Source organism: Gracilinanus agilis, chromosome 2, assembly GCF_016433145.1.
Source record: "Gracilinanus agilis isolate LMUSP501 chromosome 2, AgileGrace, whole genome shotgun sequence".
NCBI classification, from domain to species: domain Eukaryota; kingdom Metazoa; phylum Chordata; class Mammalia; order Didelphimorphia; family Didelphidae; genus Gracilinanus; species Gracilinanus agilis.
The window spans coordinates 544153591-544174885 of NC_058131.1; the positions used below are offsets into that span (position 1 = coordinate 544153591).

General features: G+C 35.5%; 1 protein-coding gene across 1 annotated transcript in view; it reads right to left on the minus strand.

Moving 5' to 3' along the window:
• The window catches only part of AP4E1 (adaptor related protein complex 4 subunit epsilon 1), an 89099-nt gene that overhangs the window by 25294 nt on the left and 42510 nt on the right, over positions 1 to 21295 (minus strand). Inside the window, exons 14-16 of the mRNA XM_044665167.1 lie at positions 19756 to 20058; positions 17729 to 17843; positions 448 to 583 (exon numbers count right to left, since the gene is read on the minus strand). Coding sequence (XP_044521102.1) covers positions 448 to 583; positions 17729 to 17843; positions 19756 to 20058 — 554 coding nt within the window. The remainder of the gene's footprint in view (positions 1 to 447; positions 584 to 17728; positions 17844 to 19755; positions 20059 to 21295) is intronic.

The window sequence follows — 21295 nt, forward strand, 5'->3', positions numbered from 1 at the left end:
TAAAAAGTCATTCTCCCTAGCTATGTGACCCTGGGCAAGTCACATAGCCCTATTTGCCTAGCCCTTGCCCTTGCTTCTTAGAGTTATTACTAAGACAGAAAGTAAGGGTTTGTTTTTTTTAAAGTCATATTACTGATTTCATCTCATATATATACTATACTGCACTGAAATGAGATGTTACACATTTTTTAAAAATCAACTTTCTAATAATTTATATTCCAAGGGCATTAAGTCATTAAAATGAAATGTGCTATAACAGATGTTACTATCCTTTTGGAAATTATTTGAAGACCAAAGAAATTAGGAGAATCCTAGAATTCATTCTAAACCCATTAAAATACACCAAGAAAATAAACAAGTGGAAAACAAATGGCACACTGGAAGAAAGACATTTAAACATTTACATGTTCTCACCTAGCATCTAATTTCAACAAGAAAGGAACTTACTCCTTCTGTCCTGTTTCAGCACTATTTCCGGATACATCAGAACTAAGAGAGATGCCAGCTGGAGACTGCCGTCCAGTGCAACCAGATGAAGACATATTTGAAGAAAAGGACAGTCCATATGGTTCAAAATTGAGAACTGGAATTTTAAAAAGACAACAGAGAATCACATTTAAAAACAAACCAAAAACGAGGGGAAGGGGGAGGCAAATTTATCTTTCACTGCTTAGAGAATTAAATTCTTGGCACAGGCAGATTCCTTCAATAGAAAGAGTAATTCAGAACCATAGGCTACAGTAGTAATTCTCAAATTTTTTGGTCTTAGGACCCATTTACATTATTAAAAATTGAGGACTTCCAAAAGAGCTTTTGCTTATAAGAGTTAGAGCTATTAATATTAGTATTCTTAACTTTAGCAATCGGTATTACTATGAAAAGAGTTTTGATCTCTAAGAGGGTCTTGGGGATCCCAGGAATCCCCAGACCACACTTTGAGAACCACTGGGATACAAGATACATGATACATGGTACTAAAGGCTATTTCTTTTTGACTCTTTTAGAATATTCTTGCATCCAGAAGTCACAGTCAAGAACACTCTGAAAGTTACATTTGAATTTATTATACATATTTTAAAAGAAAAAGTTCTACATAACAAAGTTTCAGTTTCACATGCAATCCTCTCCTGATCTACAATAACAACAGAAATGTTCATATTTTTTGGTATTTAAGTTCAGAATTTAAAAAATAAATGAAAACTGCTTTTATTTAACCATCACTTACACACTGCAAATGGCCAACATAGTCCTTCTCCATGTGAACAGCAAAGTCTCCAGTACAAGATTTAATCATCTCCAAACTAAACTAATGGTAGAGCATTTCTGTGCACCAATACTGAAGTCGTTCTTTTCCTTATGCTGTTATGTAAACTTACTAGGGGTTTTTTCCATGAATATGAAAATAAGCTAAGTTCTAACTCAAATATTCTTCATTTTTTATTAGAAGGTCCTCCCACAAAGCTTCCTTGAACTTCCTATAATCTTCAGTATCTCCCTATTCTATTGCTCCTACTTAGATAACAAATGTGGAGTCTAATACAGCCTTACAGTTCACTGAATCCAATTTCTTCATTTTAAAAATGAGGTGACAGGTCCAGGGTAATTATGTGACATGACCAGGGTCACATACGTAGTAGATGTCTGAGTCAGGATTCAAAGCTAAGTATTCCTGATTAGGTTTTACATCCTTTGTAAGCCCAGTCTTCTTTCCTTAACTAATAAAATTTTTTCAACACAGGAGTTATCTATTCCTAAAGAAATCCCATCTATTTCTTTATCAAATGGATTCCTTCCTGTTTTTTATATATGGTATAGTAAAAAAGTTTAATTTGGAATAAATCAGACAACTTCTCTCATCATCCTTTATCTTATAATAACCAACAAGAACTTTCGGCCATACTGATAAATTCAAGAGCCTTGAACTTTCAGCCATACTGATAAATTCAAGAGTCTTGTCAAGTTTAAACTCATTTACTAAAACTCAACAATCCTAGTTAGTACTGGTTTGGAGACCTAAAAAGCAGAATTTAACCCCTTCCTTTTACTGGATTATCTTTTAGGGTCAGAAATCTATTGTGCCTTCATTTTCCTCATTTCTGACCTTCATTGTGTGATCATCTATGTATGTTATTTAGGAGCCAGTAATCCTTTATTAATGTTTTGTTCAAAGTAAACCATGGTCCTAGTTAATTTTCCAAAGTACAAATCTCTGTAATTGTTTTGCTTACACCATGGTCTCAATTTATATGGTAGTTTGAGGAAAAGAACCAGATGAAATTTTTGGCAAAATTCATTGTCCTGTGTTTTCCTGGCATTCATTAATCAACAACAAAAACATACATCTGTTGGCCATTCACTATATGCAGGATACAAACAGGTGGCTTTCTTTTTGTTTTAACTAACTTTTTTTCAGTTAATAAGTATTCTTTCTTCTCTCTCCAAGTCCTACACCAGTCATATCCACAAATGTCATCTGCATATTGAGTTTATTGCTTCTCTGCCAGGAGATATTTAACATTATTCATCACTAAGAATCTTTAATTATGGTTGGTTATTGCACTATCAGAAATTTTCAGTCTTTCAAACTTGCTTGACTTCACAACTTTTTAAAATATAAATCGTTCTCTTGATTCTGCTCATTTCACTCTACATCAGTTCATAGCAAGTCTTTTCAGGTTTTTCAGAAACTGCATTTTGCACTCTAGTCAATATAAAATATTTGGGAATTTATCTGCCAAGACAAACTCGGGAATTATACGAACACAACTACAAAACACTTTTCACACAAATAAAAGTAGATCTAAAGAATTAGAAAAGCATTAATTGCTCATGAGTAGGATGAGGTAATACAATAAAAATGACAATCCTACCTAAACCAAATTACTTATTCAATGTCATACCTATCAAACTACCAAAAATCTTTTTCATACAATTAGAAAAAATTATAACAAAGTTTATCTGGAAAAACAAAAGATCAAGAATATCATGGGAACTAATAAAAAATGTGAATTTTAAACTGTACTATAAAGCAGTGATCATCAAAACAATATGGTACTGGGGCAGCTGGGTAGCTCAGTGGATTGAGAGTCAGGCCTAGAGACAGGAGGTCCTAGGTTCAAATCCGGCCTCAGACAATTCCCAGCTGTGTAACCCTGGGCAAGTCACTTGACCCCCATTGCCCACCCTTACCAATCTTCCACCTAGGAGCCAATACAAAGAAGTTAAGGGTTTAAAAAAAAATAATATGGTACTGGCTAAGAGATAAAAGGGTGGATCAATGGAATAGGATAAGGGTAAATAACCTTAGCAAGCCAGTGTTCAACAAACCCAAAGATCCTAGTTTTGGGGACAAGAACTCACTATTTGGCAAAACTGCTGGGAAAATTAAAAAACATTATGGGAAAAATTAGGTTTAGATCAACATCTCACAGCCCATACCAAAATAAATTCAAAATGGGTAAATATAAATATAAATAAATAGAAATAGAAATAGAAAGAGCGAAATCACAAATAAATAAATAAACAAATAAATAAATAAATAAGTGAACGAACAGATAAATAAATAAATGAACGAATAAATGAATGAATAAATAAATAAATAAATGAATGAATGAATGAATGAATGAATGAATGAATGAATGAATGAATAAATAGAGCAGAATAGTTTACCTGTCAGATCTATGGGAAAGGAAGGAATTTAATACCAAGCAAGAGACAGAGAACATTACAAGATATAAAATAAATAACTTTGATTAAAAGGCTTTTGTACAAACAAAACCAATGCAACCAAAATTAGAACGGAAGCAACAAACTAGGAAAGAAATTTTGTAACATAATTCTCTGACAAAGGTCTAATTTCCCAAATATGTAGGGAACTAAGTAAAATTTACAAGAAATCAAGCCATTCTCCAACTGACAAATGGTCGAGGAATATGAATATGCAGTTTTCAGATGAAGAAATCAAAACTATCAATACTCACATAAAAAAAGTGTTTTAAATCCCTCCCAGTAAAAGAAATGAAAATCAAAACAACTCTGGAATACCATCTCACACCTAGCAGATTGGCCAATATGAGTAAAGGAAAATAATAAATGTTGGAGGGGATATGGTAAAACTGGGACACTAATGCTTTGCTGGTGAAGTTGTGAATTGATTCAACCATTCTGGAAGGCAATTTGGAATTATGCCCAAAGGGCTTTAAAAGAACATATGCCCTTTGATCCAGTGATACCACTACTAAGTTTGTAACCCAAAGAAATAATTTTAAAAGGGTTGTACAAAAATAATCATAGCAATGCTCTTTGTGGTGGCAAAAGATTGGAAACCGAGGGGGTGTCCCTCAATTGGGGAATGGCTTAACAAACTGTGGTATATGATGGTGATGGAATACTATAAGGAATGATGAACTGCTTGATTTTATATGAACTGGAAAGACCTCCTTGAATAGATGCAGACTGAAATGAGCAGAACCAGGAGAACATGGTACACAGAGACTGTAACATTGTGGAATGATCAAATGTAATCAAATTTGCTACTAGTAGCAATGCAATGAGCCAGGATAATCCGGGAAGATTTATGAGAAAGAATGCTATCCACATCAAGAGAAAGAACTGTTGAAGTAGAAAAGAAAAAACATATGATTTATCACTTATTTATATCAGTATAGGATTTGGGGTTTTGGTTTTAAAAGTTTATTCTATAACAAAAATGAATAATGTGGAAATAGGTACCAAGTGATAACACATGTATAATCCAATGGAATTGCTTGTCAGCTCTGGGAGGGGGAAGGGAGAGACCATGAATCACGTAACCATGGAAAAATAACTATGAAAAAATTAAAATGAAGACTGAAAGCTATGTCCTGGAGATTGTAAAAGTGATTAAATGCTCAGTATGAATAGCTTAAAGCATGGCTTCCTCTCTACACTTCAGTCTCTTGTTTCCAGGATCCATACCATGAATGTCATATAAAAAAATTCAGGTTAGTAGCAGTAGAAGTACTACACATACACTCCTAGACATAAAGCAATTTTTTAAATTGGCAAGATGAGTAGAAATAAGGTATAATGAACTAAAATTGTCAAATACTTGCAGTGAACCTAAAATAAAGGTAAGCATCCTTTGTAGCATCCCACACTGAAGTCACTAAGAAAATATATTAGAGAATGGACAAATTGGGTCTCTTGTCAAAATTATGCATTTACATAAAAATGTTAGAGAATATTTGAGGGGATGATCCTATTTCTGCAAAGCAAATCACCATGATTAACATTTACAGAAATGGGGTTGTATCCCTCCTTCAAAAGTGACTTCAATCTAAAGTCTCGTTTACTGCCCCAGAACAAAACTGTTGTTGCCGTTGCTGCTGCTGCTGCTGTTCAGTTATTTAAAACCTTATCTAACTCTTCATGACCCTATTTGGGGTTTTCTTAGCAAAGATACTGGAGTAGTTTGCCATTTACTCTTCCAGATCTTTTTTTTACAGATAAGGAAACTGAGGCAAAAAGGACTAAGACTTGCCCAGGGTCACAGATCTAAGTAAGTGTCTGAGACAAGACTAGAACAGAAAGAGTCGTGATCCTGACACCAGGCCAGGCCTCTATTCACTGTGCCACCTCTTGCCTAGAACAAATGCAAAGTGTTATTACCTCTGGTTCCTCTGGGTCCTGAGACTATGTAACCTAAATGAACTGAATCAAGGAACTAAATCACGGACAATGAAAAGCCATTCTGTCATCTTGTGGACTATTTGGTTGATGACTAAATTCAAGACAAAGCTCCTTTTCATATCTAGAGTACATACATAAAGTGGCCTCTCAATGACTTGAATGAAGCTTTAGAAAGTATACTTGGCAGAAATGACTGCTTAATTCATGTGTTAAGAGGGTATGGCTTTTAGAAAGAATTCTAGAAAAGATTAAGAATATCTTTATAACTACTGGAAATATCCTGAAGTATAATGGGCCTATAATTTCCTCAACAAGTTGAGTAACATGAAGCCTACTAAGAAATTACATAATACAAAGAAGAGTACTTAAACTAAGCTTTTGCTTTTAGGATGACATGCAACAATGAGATAAGGAGTCATTTGGGAAAATTAAAGAATAAGAGGTCACAAGTGTCCTAAAAGAACAGAAACAGGAACAGTAAAAACAATGAAAATTGCCAAAAATTTTTACAAGAAACAATGAACAAATCAAAGTTGACATAATAAGGATTTTGACAGTTAACAAACATTTACTTATTAATCATTTGCTTTGTGCCAAGCATTGTGTTAACTGCTGGGAATAATTAAATCAATTGTTAAAATGGTAATCTAATAATTAAATTAATATCTAAAGTCTAAGGAAAAAAGGGAGAAAATGCATACCAAAATAGAATATCTGAAGCTGCATCAAAAAACACACATCAAATGAGTATGTTCAACTGGAGACAGTCAAAGAAATGCAATTAAGACATGTTAAGGGAATTGAATGTAATAAATTTTGAACTTAAAAAAATTTTAATGGAAAATAAAATGGAAAAATATTAAATTTTAATAAATGAAATGAAAAATTACAAGAGTATAGCATTTAGAACTAGAAGAAAAGATCCACATCATCTATTCCAGCCTGTTCATTTTTAGTAGAGGAAACTGAGCCCCAAAGTGCCATAGAATCTAAGGGCTGAAAGTAATCTCTGAAATCACATAACTTTATAAGGCATATCTCTAGAAGACAGTAGATTAACAACCAAATCTAGAGAAAGGAGGTCCTGGGTTCAAACCTGGCCTCAAACCCTTCCTAGCTGTATGACTCTGGGCAAGTCATTTAACCACCCCCACCCCCACCCCCACACTGTCTAGCCATTACTGCTCTCCTGCCTTAGAATCATATTGTGTACTGGTTCTAGAAGGTTTTTTTTGTTTTTTGTTTAAAGGAGTAATATATCTAGCAATATTTTTGCTGTTTGTCAAAGTAGTCATCTAGCGCGTGTGTGTGTGTGTGTGTGTGTGTGTGTGTGTGTGTGTGTGTGTAAACCTGCAATGTCAGAAAATGGACTCCAGTTACTCCTTATCATCTGCTGACCATTAATGGAGATAGGGTCTATAAGTGGCCTCTAACCTTCAAGGAAAAGAGTCAGGGAGGAGAAAAGGAGGAAGAAAAAGGGGGCAGAGGATAGAAATGAAGAAAGAATAAGATAAAAGGGAGGGAGAGGGATTACAGGGAGAGAAAAACAGGCAAAGAAGGGGTTGAGAAGAAGAAGATGCCTAGAATGGAACAGAATATCCTGGGTTGAGTGTGGCAGAAAATAGTAACCTCCTTAACTCTTCTTGTCTTAGTGCAGTATAAAACCACATTATTGGGGGCAGCTGGGTAGCTCAGTAGACTGAGAGACAGGCCTAGAGATGGGAGGTCCTGGGTTCAAATCTGCCCTCAGACACTTCCCAGCTGTGTGACCCTGGGCAAGTCACTTGACCCCCATTGCCTAGCCCTTACCACTCTTCTGCCTTGGAGCCAATACACAGTATTGACTCCAAGATGGGAGGTAAGGGTTTTAAAAATAAAATAAAATTTAAAAAATTAAAAAATAAAATCACATTGTCTTTTCTGATTGCTATAGTACACTGTTGGACATACTGATGGTGCTTGTTGCCACTTAAACCTCTAGATCTTGCTCCTTGAAATTGTCTTAAAAATTATGAAGTTAATTTTTTTAGCCCAAAGCTTTATAATTATCACTATTAAAATAAAACATTAGCTCTTGTCCAATCTTTTTGCCAAAAGAAATCTTTCTAGATCTCAACTCTTATCCAACACATTAGTTATTCCTCCCAGCTTTGTGACATCTTCAATTTTAATAAGCATGCATCTTGTGCTTTTATTGAAACCACGAAGAAAGAGCTGAACAGTGTAGGATGCAGGATATCTGATTGACAGACATAATTACAGAGATACTCAAATTATTAACATTAAATAAAACATAAATCAGATAGACATATGTGAAGGTTCATCAACTTTACAGAGGTAACCAACAAAGATCAAGTTGAAGAGAGCTTCCCTATCAATATTGAGTTCCTCCCAGTATTATTCTTTTTGCAAATGGTATCATGCAAATTGCATAAAACCTTAGGATACTTCAGAATAAGATTCATGAGCACTCAAGAAACTAGCCTAACAATCCACACAGATAAGATGTAGGATAAAGAATTTCTATTAACATGTATGTGGAAGCTCATTGAGTTAGGCCATCAATGCATATCTTCAACAGGTACTGCAGATATGCAATGAGAAAGAAGAGAATAAGCTAAAGCAGTGCTGGCAAACCTTTTAGAGACTACATGCCCAAACTACACCTTCAAGCCACTGTGAGCCCCCCACATTACCCCAGATAGGGGAGGGAGGAAGTGCTCACAATGGGCTGTGGGACAGATGGGAGAGGCATGTGAACATTGTCCTCAGGCACGTTGGAGAGGGGGAACAGAGCAGTCCCTCTGGCATGCCAGGACACGTGTGCCATGCCTTTGCCAACATGGAGCTAGAGTGCATTTGGTGAAATACACAGCACTTTCAACAATTTCAAGTAGCTCCAGGACACAAAAATCCATCTCAACATAATATTCTGGAGATGCTCTGTGGACATGAACTTTGAAATGCCACAACCATCAAAGAATCAAGTGTGACTAAAGAAATACATGGTGGGCATAAGTAGATTTAGTACACGAAGAAAAATAACTTGTACCAAAAAAGTAAGTAAAAGAGAAATCCAGGGAATACAAGGTCAAAAAAGGAGGTGGGTTGTAAATCAATGTATACATACAATGTATGCCTTCAAAGATCCTTTTACCTCAAAGAAAGGATATGCCATTGTATATAAATATATACGATACAAGACAGATCATGTAAGAGCAAAGGAAAGGTTCAGACAAAGTGCTATGAGAAACTTGCAGAGGTAAAACTGCTTTTAGCTAGGAGGGTCAGAGAAGGCTTCATGAAAGAAATAGACCTAAGTTAATTCATAAAGGAAGAAAAGAATTTCAACAAGAAGAAAAGTAGACTGAGAATATATAATCTACAACATCAAGTATAGGAAGGGGAGAAACATAAAAAGAGGCTATAAAAGTAGGTTGGCACCAGATTGTGGAAATTCTTAAATGACAGATTAAGAAATCTGAATTTTAATTTTATGGAGAATTAGAAACCATTAATCAGGTTTTTGGCAGAGGAATGTCATGGTCATAGATGATAGCTAGAGGCAGTTAGATGGCACAGTGGACAAAAGCATGAGGCCAGGAGTTAGGAAGATCTGAATCCAAATCCTGCTTCATATACTCACTAGTTATGTGCCCTGGGGCAAGTCACTTAACCGCTGTCTGACTCACTTTCCCCAACTGTAAAAAAAAAAGATAATAACAGCAACTACCTCAACAGGGTTGTTGTGAGGATCAAATCAGAGAAGATTTATAAAGTGCTTGGCATACAGTAAGCAATATATAAATGCTTATTCCTTTCCTTCCCATCCCTTCAGACCTGTGCATTTGTAAGATTATTTTGGCAACTAGATAAAGGATGGGGAACAACTGGAGACAAAGAAACCAGTTATGGACCTATTAGAAGAGTCTTAGTCGAGAGTTGATAAAGGCCTAAACTAAGTAACATTATGAATACAGGAGAAACCTGATGTGAGAAATACTATAGAGATGAGAACACAGCTTAAGTGACATTACATAGGGAATGAGAATGAGGAAAAAGGCAAAGAGGATTCCAAGGTTTCAAGCCTAAGTGAATATAAGGTTGTGGTGCCCTCAATAAACGATAGGAAAGGTGGGAGTAGGGGCATTTTAAAGGAATTAATCAGTTTATAGTAGAACTTAATGAATTTGAGGTACTATCAGGACATCCAGGTGGGACTGCCCAACAATTAGAAATGTTTTATACTGGGGCTGAGGAGAGAGACTGAGCCTGGATGTATAGGCATAGAAGTGATAATCAAAGCAATGAGAATGAACACAATTTCCAAAAATATAGAAAGAATATACAGAGAGAAGAGAAAGATCATAAAGAAGAGACCCTTGGGAAATACCCACACATGGAAAGAGAAAGAAAAGGAATTAAAGAAAAATTAAAAGATACAATCAGTGGGGCAGCTGGGAAGCTCAGTGGATTGAGAGCCAGGCCTAGAGATGGGAAGTCCTAGGTTCAAATCCGGCCTCAGACACTTCCCAGCTGTGTGACCCTGGGCAAGTCACTTGACCCCCATTGCCTACCCTTACCACTCTTCCACCTATAAGTCAATACACAGAAGTTAAGGGTTTAAAAATTAAAGAAAAAAAAAGATACAATCAGGTGGACAGAAGGAGAATTTGGAGAAAAACGGAAGAAGTCAAGGAGAAAGTAGCTATAAGGGATGGGGGGAAGCAGAAGGCATCAACACATCAAATGGTGCAGAAAAGTCAAGGATGATGAGCATCTAAGAAAAGGTCAATGGACATGACAATTAAGATGTCATTAGTAATTTTGGAGAAATTAATGTCAGCAGAGTAGCAGGAAGAGAAGCCAGATTACAGGGAGTTGAAGGGAAAATGGGCAGTCAGAAAGAAACAGTCAAATCAAAGTACTCTTTCTAGAAGGTTAGTAGCAAAGGGAAAGATTATAAAAGACCAAGAGATAAGCAGGATCAAGCAAAATTTTTGTTTTTAGGACAGGAGAGATTCAAATAGGTCTTTAGGGACGTGAGTAATATATTAGTAGAGAAGTAAATTTTGAAGATATACAGTTTAAGTACTAGGCAGGATTTTATTTTTTAAAGAATAGAGGAGATTCAAGAGTGTCTGTAACAAGTGAGTAAGCTGGTAAAAAAAGAGGAAGATTTTAAAGATCTATGAGAGTGGAAGGTAAGGGGTGAGACATATGATTGGTAAAGTTATGAATGAGATCGAGAGCACCAGTCGCTAAGTTATACTACTGGGTTATACCCCAAGGAGGTTAGTAAAAAAAAAAAAAAAAGTTCTACTTATGGAAATAAAAATTTGGAAGCAGATTATGTACCTATAGGGGGAATTTCCATTAGGGAATGCTTGTATAAATTGTTATATATGATCACAACAGAAAGTTATTGTACCATAAAAAAGGATGAACATGAATTCAAAGAAACATGAGCAAACTAGAATGAATAAACGAAGAGTAAAGAAAGCAGAACCAAAAAACCAATTTACACAATAACTACAATAATTAAAATGGACAATAACACTAAAATAGAATTCAGGTCAAATACAGAGCCCAATTATGACTCTAGATGGCTGATAATCAAAACACTCTTAAGAAATATTAAAGCATAAGCATAGAAACTTACATGTCCTATTAATTGCAAAAATAAAATAGGTTTTAAGGGACAGTACTTAGTAGAGATCATTTTTGTGAAGTGATTTCTTTGTTAAGATAAAATGTATCAATTTTTCAAAGACTGGAAGGGTTAGCCTTGGCAAGGAGGAGAGCCATTTCATAATGTGAGACTAAAGAAGATGGGTAATGTCAGAGAAGTTATGAGGCAGAAAGAAGGACAAGAATGGAAGCTTAGGAAACTCAGAGTCAATCTTCTTGATAAAGTAGAATAATAAGTAAGGTTCATTGGCCTAGAGGGATGCTGGGATTCAGTTAGGGACTTGAGGAGCAAAGAGGTTAAGAGTACCTGCTATAATGGGAGTTAAACAGGATTCATGATACATGTTTAGACTAAGTTAAATATCCTGAAAGTTTTGCTAAGTTTTATGTGAAGAAAGTAAATAACTTATACTCTCTCCAATAAGCTTGAATTGTTTTGCTATTGCTCCTCATTAAGTAGGCAGCTAGGTGGTACAATGAATGGAGTGTTGGACTTGCAGTCAGGAAGACAAGTTCAAATCTGGCTTCAAATACTTATTAACTGTGACCCTAGGCAAGTCACTTAGCCTCTGTTTGCCTCAGTTTCCTCATTTGTAAAACAGGGATAATGATAGTACCTATATTATAGGTCTACTGTGAAGATCAAATGATAAGATTTATAAAGCACTTCACTACATAAATGCCAACTACTGGTATTTTCTTGCTTGTTATTCATCCTTCATCTTTCACAGGATGACACCTTGACTTATTCTTGAATTGGATTTAAGTCAGTCTTACTTTCTCTTCTTGAGTCATCCAAGTCCAGTGGCAAGACAAAAGTCATATCAGCAGGCCATGACCCATGATGTAGTGGGTGACTTTGGCAGTTTCAATGCCTGACCAAGTTCTAAACACTTCACAGCACCTGCTGAAGCTGCCTTCATGGCTTTGATAACAAAATACAGGGGTAGATTGCCACATGCTTGAGGAATATACACCCCTAATTCACCAAGGGGTTTGAAGACTGTTGCTTGTCCTCAACCTGGTTTAGCCCATCTACCAAGATGCTTTTGCCATATTAATACATGCATAATCCAGATCTAATTGCTTACCTACACTGAGAGGAGAATGGGAAGGGAGGCAAGGAGGGAGACAACTTGGATCTTGTAACTTGGGGAAACATCTGCTGAAAATTGTTATTACATGTAATTGGGAAAATAAAATATCTTTGAATAAAAAAATGTTTTTGCCAGGATGTGGCCACTGCACATGCTACAGCTTCTAGGAGCCCAAGTGACACTGGATGAGAGGTGAACACCAAAAGTACATGAGTAGCCCTGAAGGGGCTCAGCAAACCCTCACACCAAAGGTACTAGCCCTCCTAGAACACCACATAAAGCTAATGAGTTACCAGTCTACAACATACAAATGTGGTCAAAACAATTAATAAATGACTAAGTTACATGAAGATGCTTCCACATGTAATACTGTCTTTGTTTTGCAGAATGCGGTAAAATAGACAATTCTTAGTTCAAAGCTTTTCTCAGAAAGACCCACTTTATTCAGCTGTTAATTTCTGAAACTCCCCCTTTTCTATATATAGCCACCCAGCAGCCTTCTTGGGAACACATTCTAACTGACTACCATCCCCACTCCACACATAGCAGTCTAGGTGTTTTTGTCATTTGCCAAATTATTTAAAGTTGCGCTTCAATGTCTTTAATCAAGACTTTCTTCTATTGAAGGTAAGGCGGGTCACATCATTTTAATTCTTCACAAAACTCTGGAAGGGTATCCACGCTCTAAAACAATTCCCATTCACATTAAAGAATATCATTTTCTTTTTTTTTTCAACCTTACCTTCCGTCTTATGATCAATATTATGTATTGGTTCTAAGGCAGAAGAGTGGTAAGGGCTAGGCCATGGGGGTTAAATGACTTGCCCAGGGTCACACAGCTAGGAAATGTCTGAGACCTGACTTGAACCTAGGACATCCTGTCTCCAGGCCTGGCTCTCAATCCACTGAGCACCTAGATTCCCCCAAGAATACCCAAATAAATTGTTGAATCTTGAGGTTGGATGATACCTCAGAATTTATCTAATTCAATTTCCAATTTGATACCATAATCTCTGCAAAAGGCATAATCTCTCCCATAGGAGGCTGAGATGGTGGATAGAGCACTGAGCCTAGAGCCAGGAACACCTGAGTTCAAATCTGAATTCAATCATTTACAAGCTATGTGACTCTGGATAAGCCCTTTAATCTCTGTCTGCCTCAGCTTCCTCCACTAAAAAATGGCTGTAAGAATCAAATGAGATAATATTTGTAAAAAGCACTTATAGCATAGTGCCTGGCAAACAGTAGGTGCTACATAAATGCTCCCTAACTTCTTTCTTTCTATATCTTCCTTAATAGACATTCCTCTGTCTTCTGTCTATTCAGGGACAGGTTGCTGTTTAAGAAATATGGCATATGATCTGGATGTGCTTAAAAGCACTGGCATGTGGGACAAAAGAGAAAAACAGGCTAAAAATCAGAAAAAGGAAAAGACAGAATAGAGAAGAATAGGTTACAGTTATTTTATGATCATGACTTGAGAGAATCCATCCACTGTAGATGGGTGTTCTGTTATAAGGCAGGAGGAGGTGAGGGATGTCATCAAAAGGGGGTCTGGAAGGGAGCCAAGATAAAGAAGGCAGCTCAAAACTGAAGAGATAGCTAGCATGTCAGAATGTATGCAATTGTGAATAAAAGAGTCAATAAGTCAACAAGGAACAAACAGGACAGAAGTATAAAGCAATAATACTAAAGAGACATAATTCCAGTACTTATTTATACCTGCAAGAAGTAGAAGGCAAAAGAATTGATTGTGCCTTAATTATATAAACAGTAGGTGGGCAATAAAAAAATAAAAGGAGAAAACAAAAAATAGTCAAGATGTATCTAACATCATAAATACCATAGAATTTTAGAGATGAAGGGACCTTGGATGTCAACTAGTCCAAACTCTTCATTTTATAGATAGGTTAACTGAGGCCCTTGACAATAGTAAACAGAGAATGGAGGGACACAACAGGAAAGAGAGAAGGCAAATGAGGCAAATTTACCAATAAAATCAAAGATCACATAAGGTACACACAGAAAATAATGTTGGAGGAGATATAATAGAAGGAATGATGTATAAGGAAGCTGTGGTCAATTTTAATGTTTCTAATCATCTGAAATAGAAAATACAAATGTACTTTATATAATAAAACACTCTTTAAAATTTATTAAAATTACAGCTTTTAATAAGAAATTAGTAGCTTTGTAATAAGTAATCTATAATGACATTTAAGTAACACTGAAAACCTAAAATATGAATCCTCCAGGATTGGTCTGGATTAGACTGGGTTTCAAAAGGCTAACCTGACCTGGATTCCTGGTGCTCCCCTGTATTTCAGTGTTGTGAGCCAGAGGCAACCTATATGTCCATACTACAAACAGGTAACAAATGCTATGATTTATGGGCATTCCTTTTGCCCACAGCTTTCCATCTATAGCTACATGTGTGAGAACCCTTGGCTACTATCTTCATATCAAAACAAATGCATTTTCAGAAAAGGTTAGACATATTCATTTCAGTAGTCAAATCTGGGATTTTGACAATCAGTGACTATGCAACTGAAACACTTCCGGGTGGTTTTGGTCATAGTTATTTTTGAACTTCAATTGATCTGGCTCAAAGAATTACTCATATAATTTGTTATTCATATAAATTAAATCTAGGTAATCACTCATTCTCTGGAGGAAAAAGTACTGGCCTAGAAGTCAGAAGACCTGAGTTTTAATCTTGGCTTTATTGACTACTCCTATTTTTGCTCATACAATCATAGACTTAAGGAGAAAGGACCTACTTGAACAACAACAAAAAATTATATGTGTGTGTGTATGCACACACGTGTATATATGTATGTGTATATGTATGTGTGTGTATGTCAGCTCTTTTTGTATTGGCAAAGAATTGGAAAGAGGAGATGCTCATCACTAAAATAGCTGAACAAATTGTGGTTTATGTTGGTGATGGAATACTATTATGCTGTAAAAAATGATAAGCAGGATGATTTTTAGAAAAAGCTGGAAAGAGTTCCACAAATTGATGCAGAGAAAAATAAGCAGGACTAAAAGAACATTGTACCCAATAACAGCAATATTGTACAATGATCAACTGTGAAAACTTGGCTACTTTTAGCAATGTAATGATCTGGGACAATTCTGAAAGACCTATGAAAAGGAATCTCCATCTCCAGAAAATAAACTTTTAGAGTTAGATAATGCAGATCAAAGCATACTATTCTTAACATCAATTTTCTTTTGAGTTGCATTTTGGATTTTTTATTTTATCAGTGTGCTCTTACAACAATGATCAATATAGAAGTGTTTTTTGCATGATAATACATGTATGGCCCAGCTCAAATTGCTTACCATCTCCAGGTGGAAGGAGAGAAGGGAGGGAAACTGCTTGGATCTTATAATTTTGGAAAGCTTATGTTGAAAATTATTATCACATGTAATTGAGAAAATAAAATATCTTTGAATTTAAAAAATACAAATCATATAATAGATCTTGAGAAAGTCACAAATTTTTTGGCTCTAAGTTTCTTCATCTATAAGGAAATGAAAACTGCTTCACTAGGTCAGACTCATGGTTCATTCAACTTAATGGTTTTTCTGATTGCAAGAGATATGGGCACTTACCAAGAAGAAGAGTTCCAGCTTCCCTCAGGAGCTCATTATGAACAAACCATCTAAAATTTTACTAAATCTCTCAAGCATTTACAATCCATTCTCTAGAAAAGTACTTCCTTCTGGTTTATTCAATAGGTTTCATTCAAAATATCTTACTCAGAGAGCCTACTTTTTCCTGGCACTGCTAGGTATGAGAGCTAGAACAAAATGTATGTGATTCCTGTGTCATCCTCAAGTTTTTAATCTTGTTATTTGTTCTGAGTTTACCTCCTTCGTGATGTGGAGGTAATTCATAATTCTAGTATATTGTGATTTGGTTAACAAATCATTGTTTAACTCATATGTGGTCTTTAGGATTCTGTACCCAAAATCCTTCTCAACTTTTTCTTTCCTAACTGAAAAACCCTTCCACTTTTTAGTTATGTTCTAATGTAGCAGTTCCTTTATCCCTTAGCCAATTTAGTTGCTTTTCTCTAGATTATTCTCTGGTTCCATTATTCTCTTCCTGAGGTATAGCAACCTAAATTGTACTCTGAATTCCAACTGAAGAGACATCACAGTCCTTTAACAGGGATAAAATTGTTTTGTTTCCAAAACTTTATGATTTTTATAACTATAGAGTTGCAAGGAACAATCTCTATATAGCAGATATCTTTAATGAATAATCTACAATGACTTACAAATCTCTTTCCTAGATGGAAATGAGGGGTATATCAGAAATTTCCCTAGACTGTTCCTTGAGAGGAAGGACTGTCTTTTGCCTCTTTTTGTATCCCCAGGGCTTAGCACAGTACCTGGTACATAGTAGGAGCTTAGTAAATGTTTACTAAATTGAACCAAATAGTATGATAATATGACTCGATAATGTGGAGTACCCAGAGCCATCTATGCATCATTTCTTCTTCTTTTTTTTTTTTTTAAAAACTCTTACTTTCCATCTTAGAATTAATACTGTGTATTGGTTTCAAGGGAGAAGAGCAATAAGGGCTAGGCTATGGGGGTTAAGTGACTTGCCCAGAGTTACACAGCTAGGAAGTGTCTGAATCCAGATTTGATCCCAGGGCCTCCCATCTCTAGGCCTGGCTCTCAATCCACTGAGCTACCCAACTATCCCCTATGTATCATTTCTTTAGAGATGTACTATGTCAGTCTTTTGGCCCAGGAAACATTTATCTATAATATCATTCCAATTTTTTTCTAAGCTTTATGATGAATTCATGTTATGCCAGTGAATTATCTTTATTCTACCCTATACATGTGACCCTGTGATTCACACCTTTTTTTTTTTTTTTAAACCCTTACCTTCCGTCTTGGAGTCAATTCTGTATATTAGCTCCAAGGCAGAAGAGTGTGACTTGCCCAAGGTCACACAGCTGGGAAGCGTCTGAGGTCACATTTGAACCTAGAACCTCCCATCTCTAGGCCTGGCTCTCAATCCACTGAGCTACCCAGCTGCCTCCTGATTCACACATTTCTGAGACAGCATGTTTTATTTCTGTATAGGTACTCGGGACATGCAATGTAAAGAGAAGAGTTTAAAGTAAGATAAAAATATTAAATTTTTGCAGCTGCTTAATAATATGATTAAAGGTAATGTCAGATTGAAAGGTGGGTCCTCCAAAGGTTTGGTCCTATATAAACTAGCAAACTATAATCACCTTTTCCCTGGGAAAGCTTTTCTTCTTGTCGCTGATGGTGAGGTTTATATGGTGCTGCTCCCTGATCCAGTCCTTCAGCCACAAAACCATCCAGGAAAGATAAAGAAGCATCTACCTATATTAAATGGACAATAAAATTAGGAATCTCTTTGAAAACAAAGCATGCAGGGAATAACCAAATAATTTTATTTTATATAAAACAATGAAAAAATAAGGTCATTTTACGGTAATGAAATACTATTCATATAATAATATATATCATATGATAAATATAAATAATAATATAATAATTCATAAAATAAAATATATAATTCATATAAATAAAATCAAATTCTACTAATTTTATTTATTAGAGTGAAATGAAGTCTAAATTCCAAAACGACTGCCCAAATTACTGATCTCTTAAGAAATTTGGTCAAAGAAAACAATAATTAATACAACAGTTATGAATGTGACCTGGCTCAGCAAAGCCAATGGAAAAAAAAACAGAACTGCTTACAACAGAGCATATAAGACATGGTAGTATCAGCTTAATTATGCTTTTTGAATTCAAAAAGCTCTCACTCACTTTTTTTAAAAAACCTTACCTTCTGCCTTAGAATTTAGTGTCTTAGAACACTAAGTATCAATTCCCAGACAGAAGAGCAGTAAAGGCTATGCAATTGGGTTAAGTGACTTGCCTAGGATTCCACAGCTAGGAAGTGTCTAAGGCCAAATTTGAGCCCAGGATCTCCCAAAGTCAAGCCTGGCACTCTTATCTACTGAGCCTCCTAATTGCTCCTCTCATTCACTTTTAATTCTAATAGTAATCAAAAGGTAGATCAGAAGGAAAAAGAGAAAAGAAAAGGAACTTGAGACAGTGAAAAAAGTATGCAAGAGAAAAAGAAAAGTGGAAAGAAAAGAAAGCAGTACACAAGAGGATTATCCAAGTAGCCAGTGTGCCTCACCTCCAATCCAGATTAATATGACAATAGTACCAATCATCTAAAAGTGGATAACTGCCAAATCATTTATATTTTACCTTTTTCTACTTAATTTTAAATGATGGGATTCAGAGCTGGAAATGACCAGAGGGATCATTTACTTCATCCCTTTCATATCACAAATAATAGAATATGGGCCCAGAGGGGTTCCAAGTGGCCTGTCCAACAGTGTGGAATTAGAATTAGCTCACCTTTATTCATTCTTTAGACTTTAGTCACCAGGATATGTCACCACAGCCAACTGAGAATTAAGTAGGAAGGGGGGAGGTCTCTGACCCACATGTGCTAGTGACAAATCAAAAACAAGTGACTGCCCCCTGGACAGTCCAAAACAAAGTTGAGGCTGCCATTTGTCCACGTAGTACTGGAGGTGGACACAGGAAGGAATGGAAAGAACTATCTTTTAAATATCAGGTTGAGACCTCAGACTGCTTCCCTTTGAACTGTCAGGTGGGTAAGCTAAGACTCCCTCCCTCCCTTCTTTCCTTCCTTCCTTCCTTCTTTCTTTTTCTTTCTCTCTCTCTCTCTCTCTCTCTCTCTCTCTCTCTCAAATCAGGCTTCAGACACTTCCTAGCCGTGTGCCTCTGAGCAAGTCTAGCCCTTACCACTCTTCTGCCTTAGAACCAATACACAGTAATGATTCTAAGACAGAAAGTAAGAGTTTTAATAAATAAAAGACCTGAAGAGAGAAAAGGAAATGTGATTCCCCTTGATAAAGTCTCTAAAGGGGAATACAAAGAAAGTAAATAATACATGAAACATATTAAGTAGGTAATCAAGAAATAGCTGTAAAATCTTGTACATTTAACCATTTCTGATCTCCCTTCAATAATTACCTTGATGATAAATTTAGGTTTCCAGTTGTTTATTCCCCAGTATGATCTGCACCTATTGGTTGTGATCTATTAAATGTTATGAGCTCCACTCTCCCCAGTTTCCCAAACACTTTGCTTTAGATACTAAAAACAACTTGACTAAGAATTTAAAGAAATATCTTGTTCTATTTTAAAATATTATCATCTTAATGTAGTAAAGATGTCTTACCACTAAATCTTCACAACTTTTATCAATTGGAAATAAGTTCTTCATAAGTTCCACATTCTCCTGCAAATGCTTTAATTCAAAAGCATGTTGTCTCATACAAGTGTCCAAAGATACACTGAATTCCTGTATTAGTTTATCAACTGTCTTAGAGGAGAGTGCTTGAGGTGTCAATTTGGTTACTGCAGCCATGATCCAGGCTTTTGTCTCTGAAGTAGTAGATTTATTCATAAGCAATCTGTAGAGCTTTGTTATAACCATCTCTGGTGTTCCTTTATCTAAAAGGTAGGAATATTCCCCTAATACCTGTGAGTAATACATAAAGAAATGATTACAAACATATATCAAGACATGCAGCACATAAATCTGTGAAAACAAAACAATACTCTGATCCTTACAATTGACTTTATCTACATTAGATACTCTCCAATAGTGAAGACTGTCTTAAAACTGGTTTCACTAGCATATTTTAATGTATAGTAAGGAACAGAATTTAATATTGAAATTTTTCAGACATCAATATATGCTATATCTAATAGCACATCATTACAAGATTGCCCTTTCCAGACTAATAAGTTCTGGTTACTGATTTTATCAGAACATTTACATTTCCTTCCTATTCTAGAAAACATATGTATAAATCGATACTCTGTGATTTAACTGGAGCAGACAAGCAATATAGAGTACAATTCATTTTACTTAAAGAGTTGCTATAGTTAAAAAAAACAACTCTGCTGCCAATTTGGTGACAAGTCTCTAATCTTGGCTAGCCTAGACCTCAAAACTAATATTTGGTCTGTCACTAGGTCTCCTGGTTACACTACACATTATTCTTACAAATGATTTAGTCCATTTATGACAGGTAGAATCTCCCCTGGACCAGAAACAACCCCTGGGATTTCATTGGTTCAGAAATTATAGAGCATTTGCATATTTCTAATCTAGCACCATCAGGGTGAGGTAAAGGGGAAGAGTTTAGTGAGACAGAAAAATATAAGAAGAAAGAAAAAAATGGCCTTTTTTATCTTCAAGAACTTCCTCTTGTGCACCCCAATGGACCCAACCCTCAATTTGGAAAAACTTGAAAATGTCTATATTTCTTTAATAATTAATAAAAATTTAAAACTAGATGTCTATATATTGTGAGGATATTTGGACCCTCAAAATGAATTGTAAAAACAATGTAATAATTACAAGTAATGTAAAAAAAATCAATAAAAATGCATAATCAAACTTCCACCAATTTACTTTATAGAGCCAGAAAAATAATAACAAAAGTCATCTGGAGAAACAAAAGGCCAAAAATCTCAAAGGAAATAATGAAAAAAGTAGGAAAGAAGGGGGTGAGGCAGTACTGGATCTTAAACTATACTACAAAGGAGTAACCATCAAAATAATTTGATGCTGCTTATGAAATAGTAAATGGAATATATTAGGCACATAATATGCAGAAGCAAATATAAGCACAGTAAACTAGTTTTTGATGAACTCAAAGATCTTACCTATTGGAGTAAGAATTCAATATTTAACAAAAAACATTAGG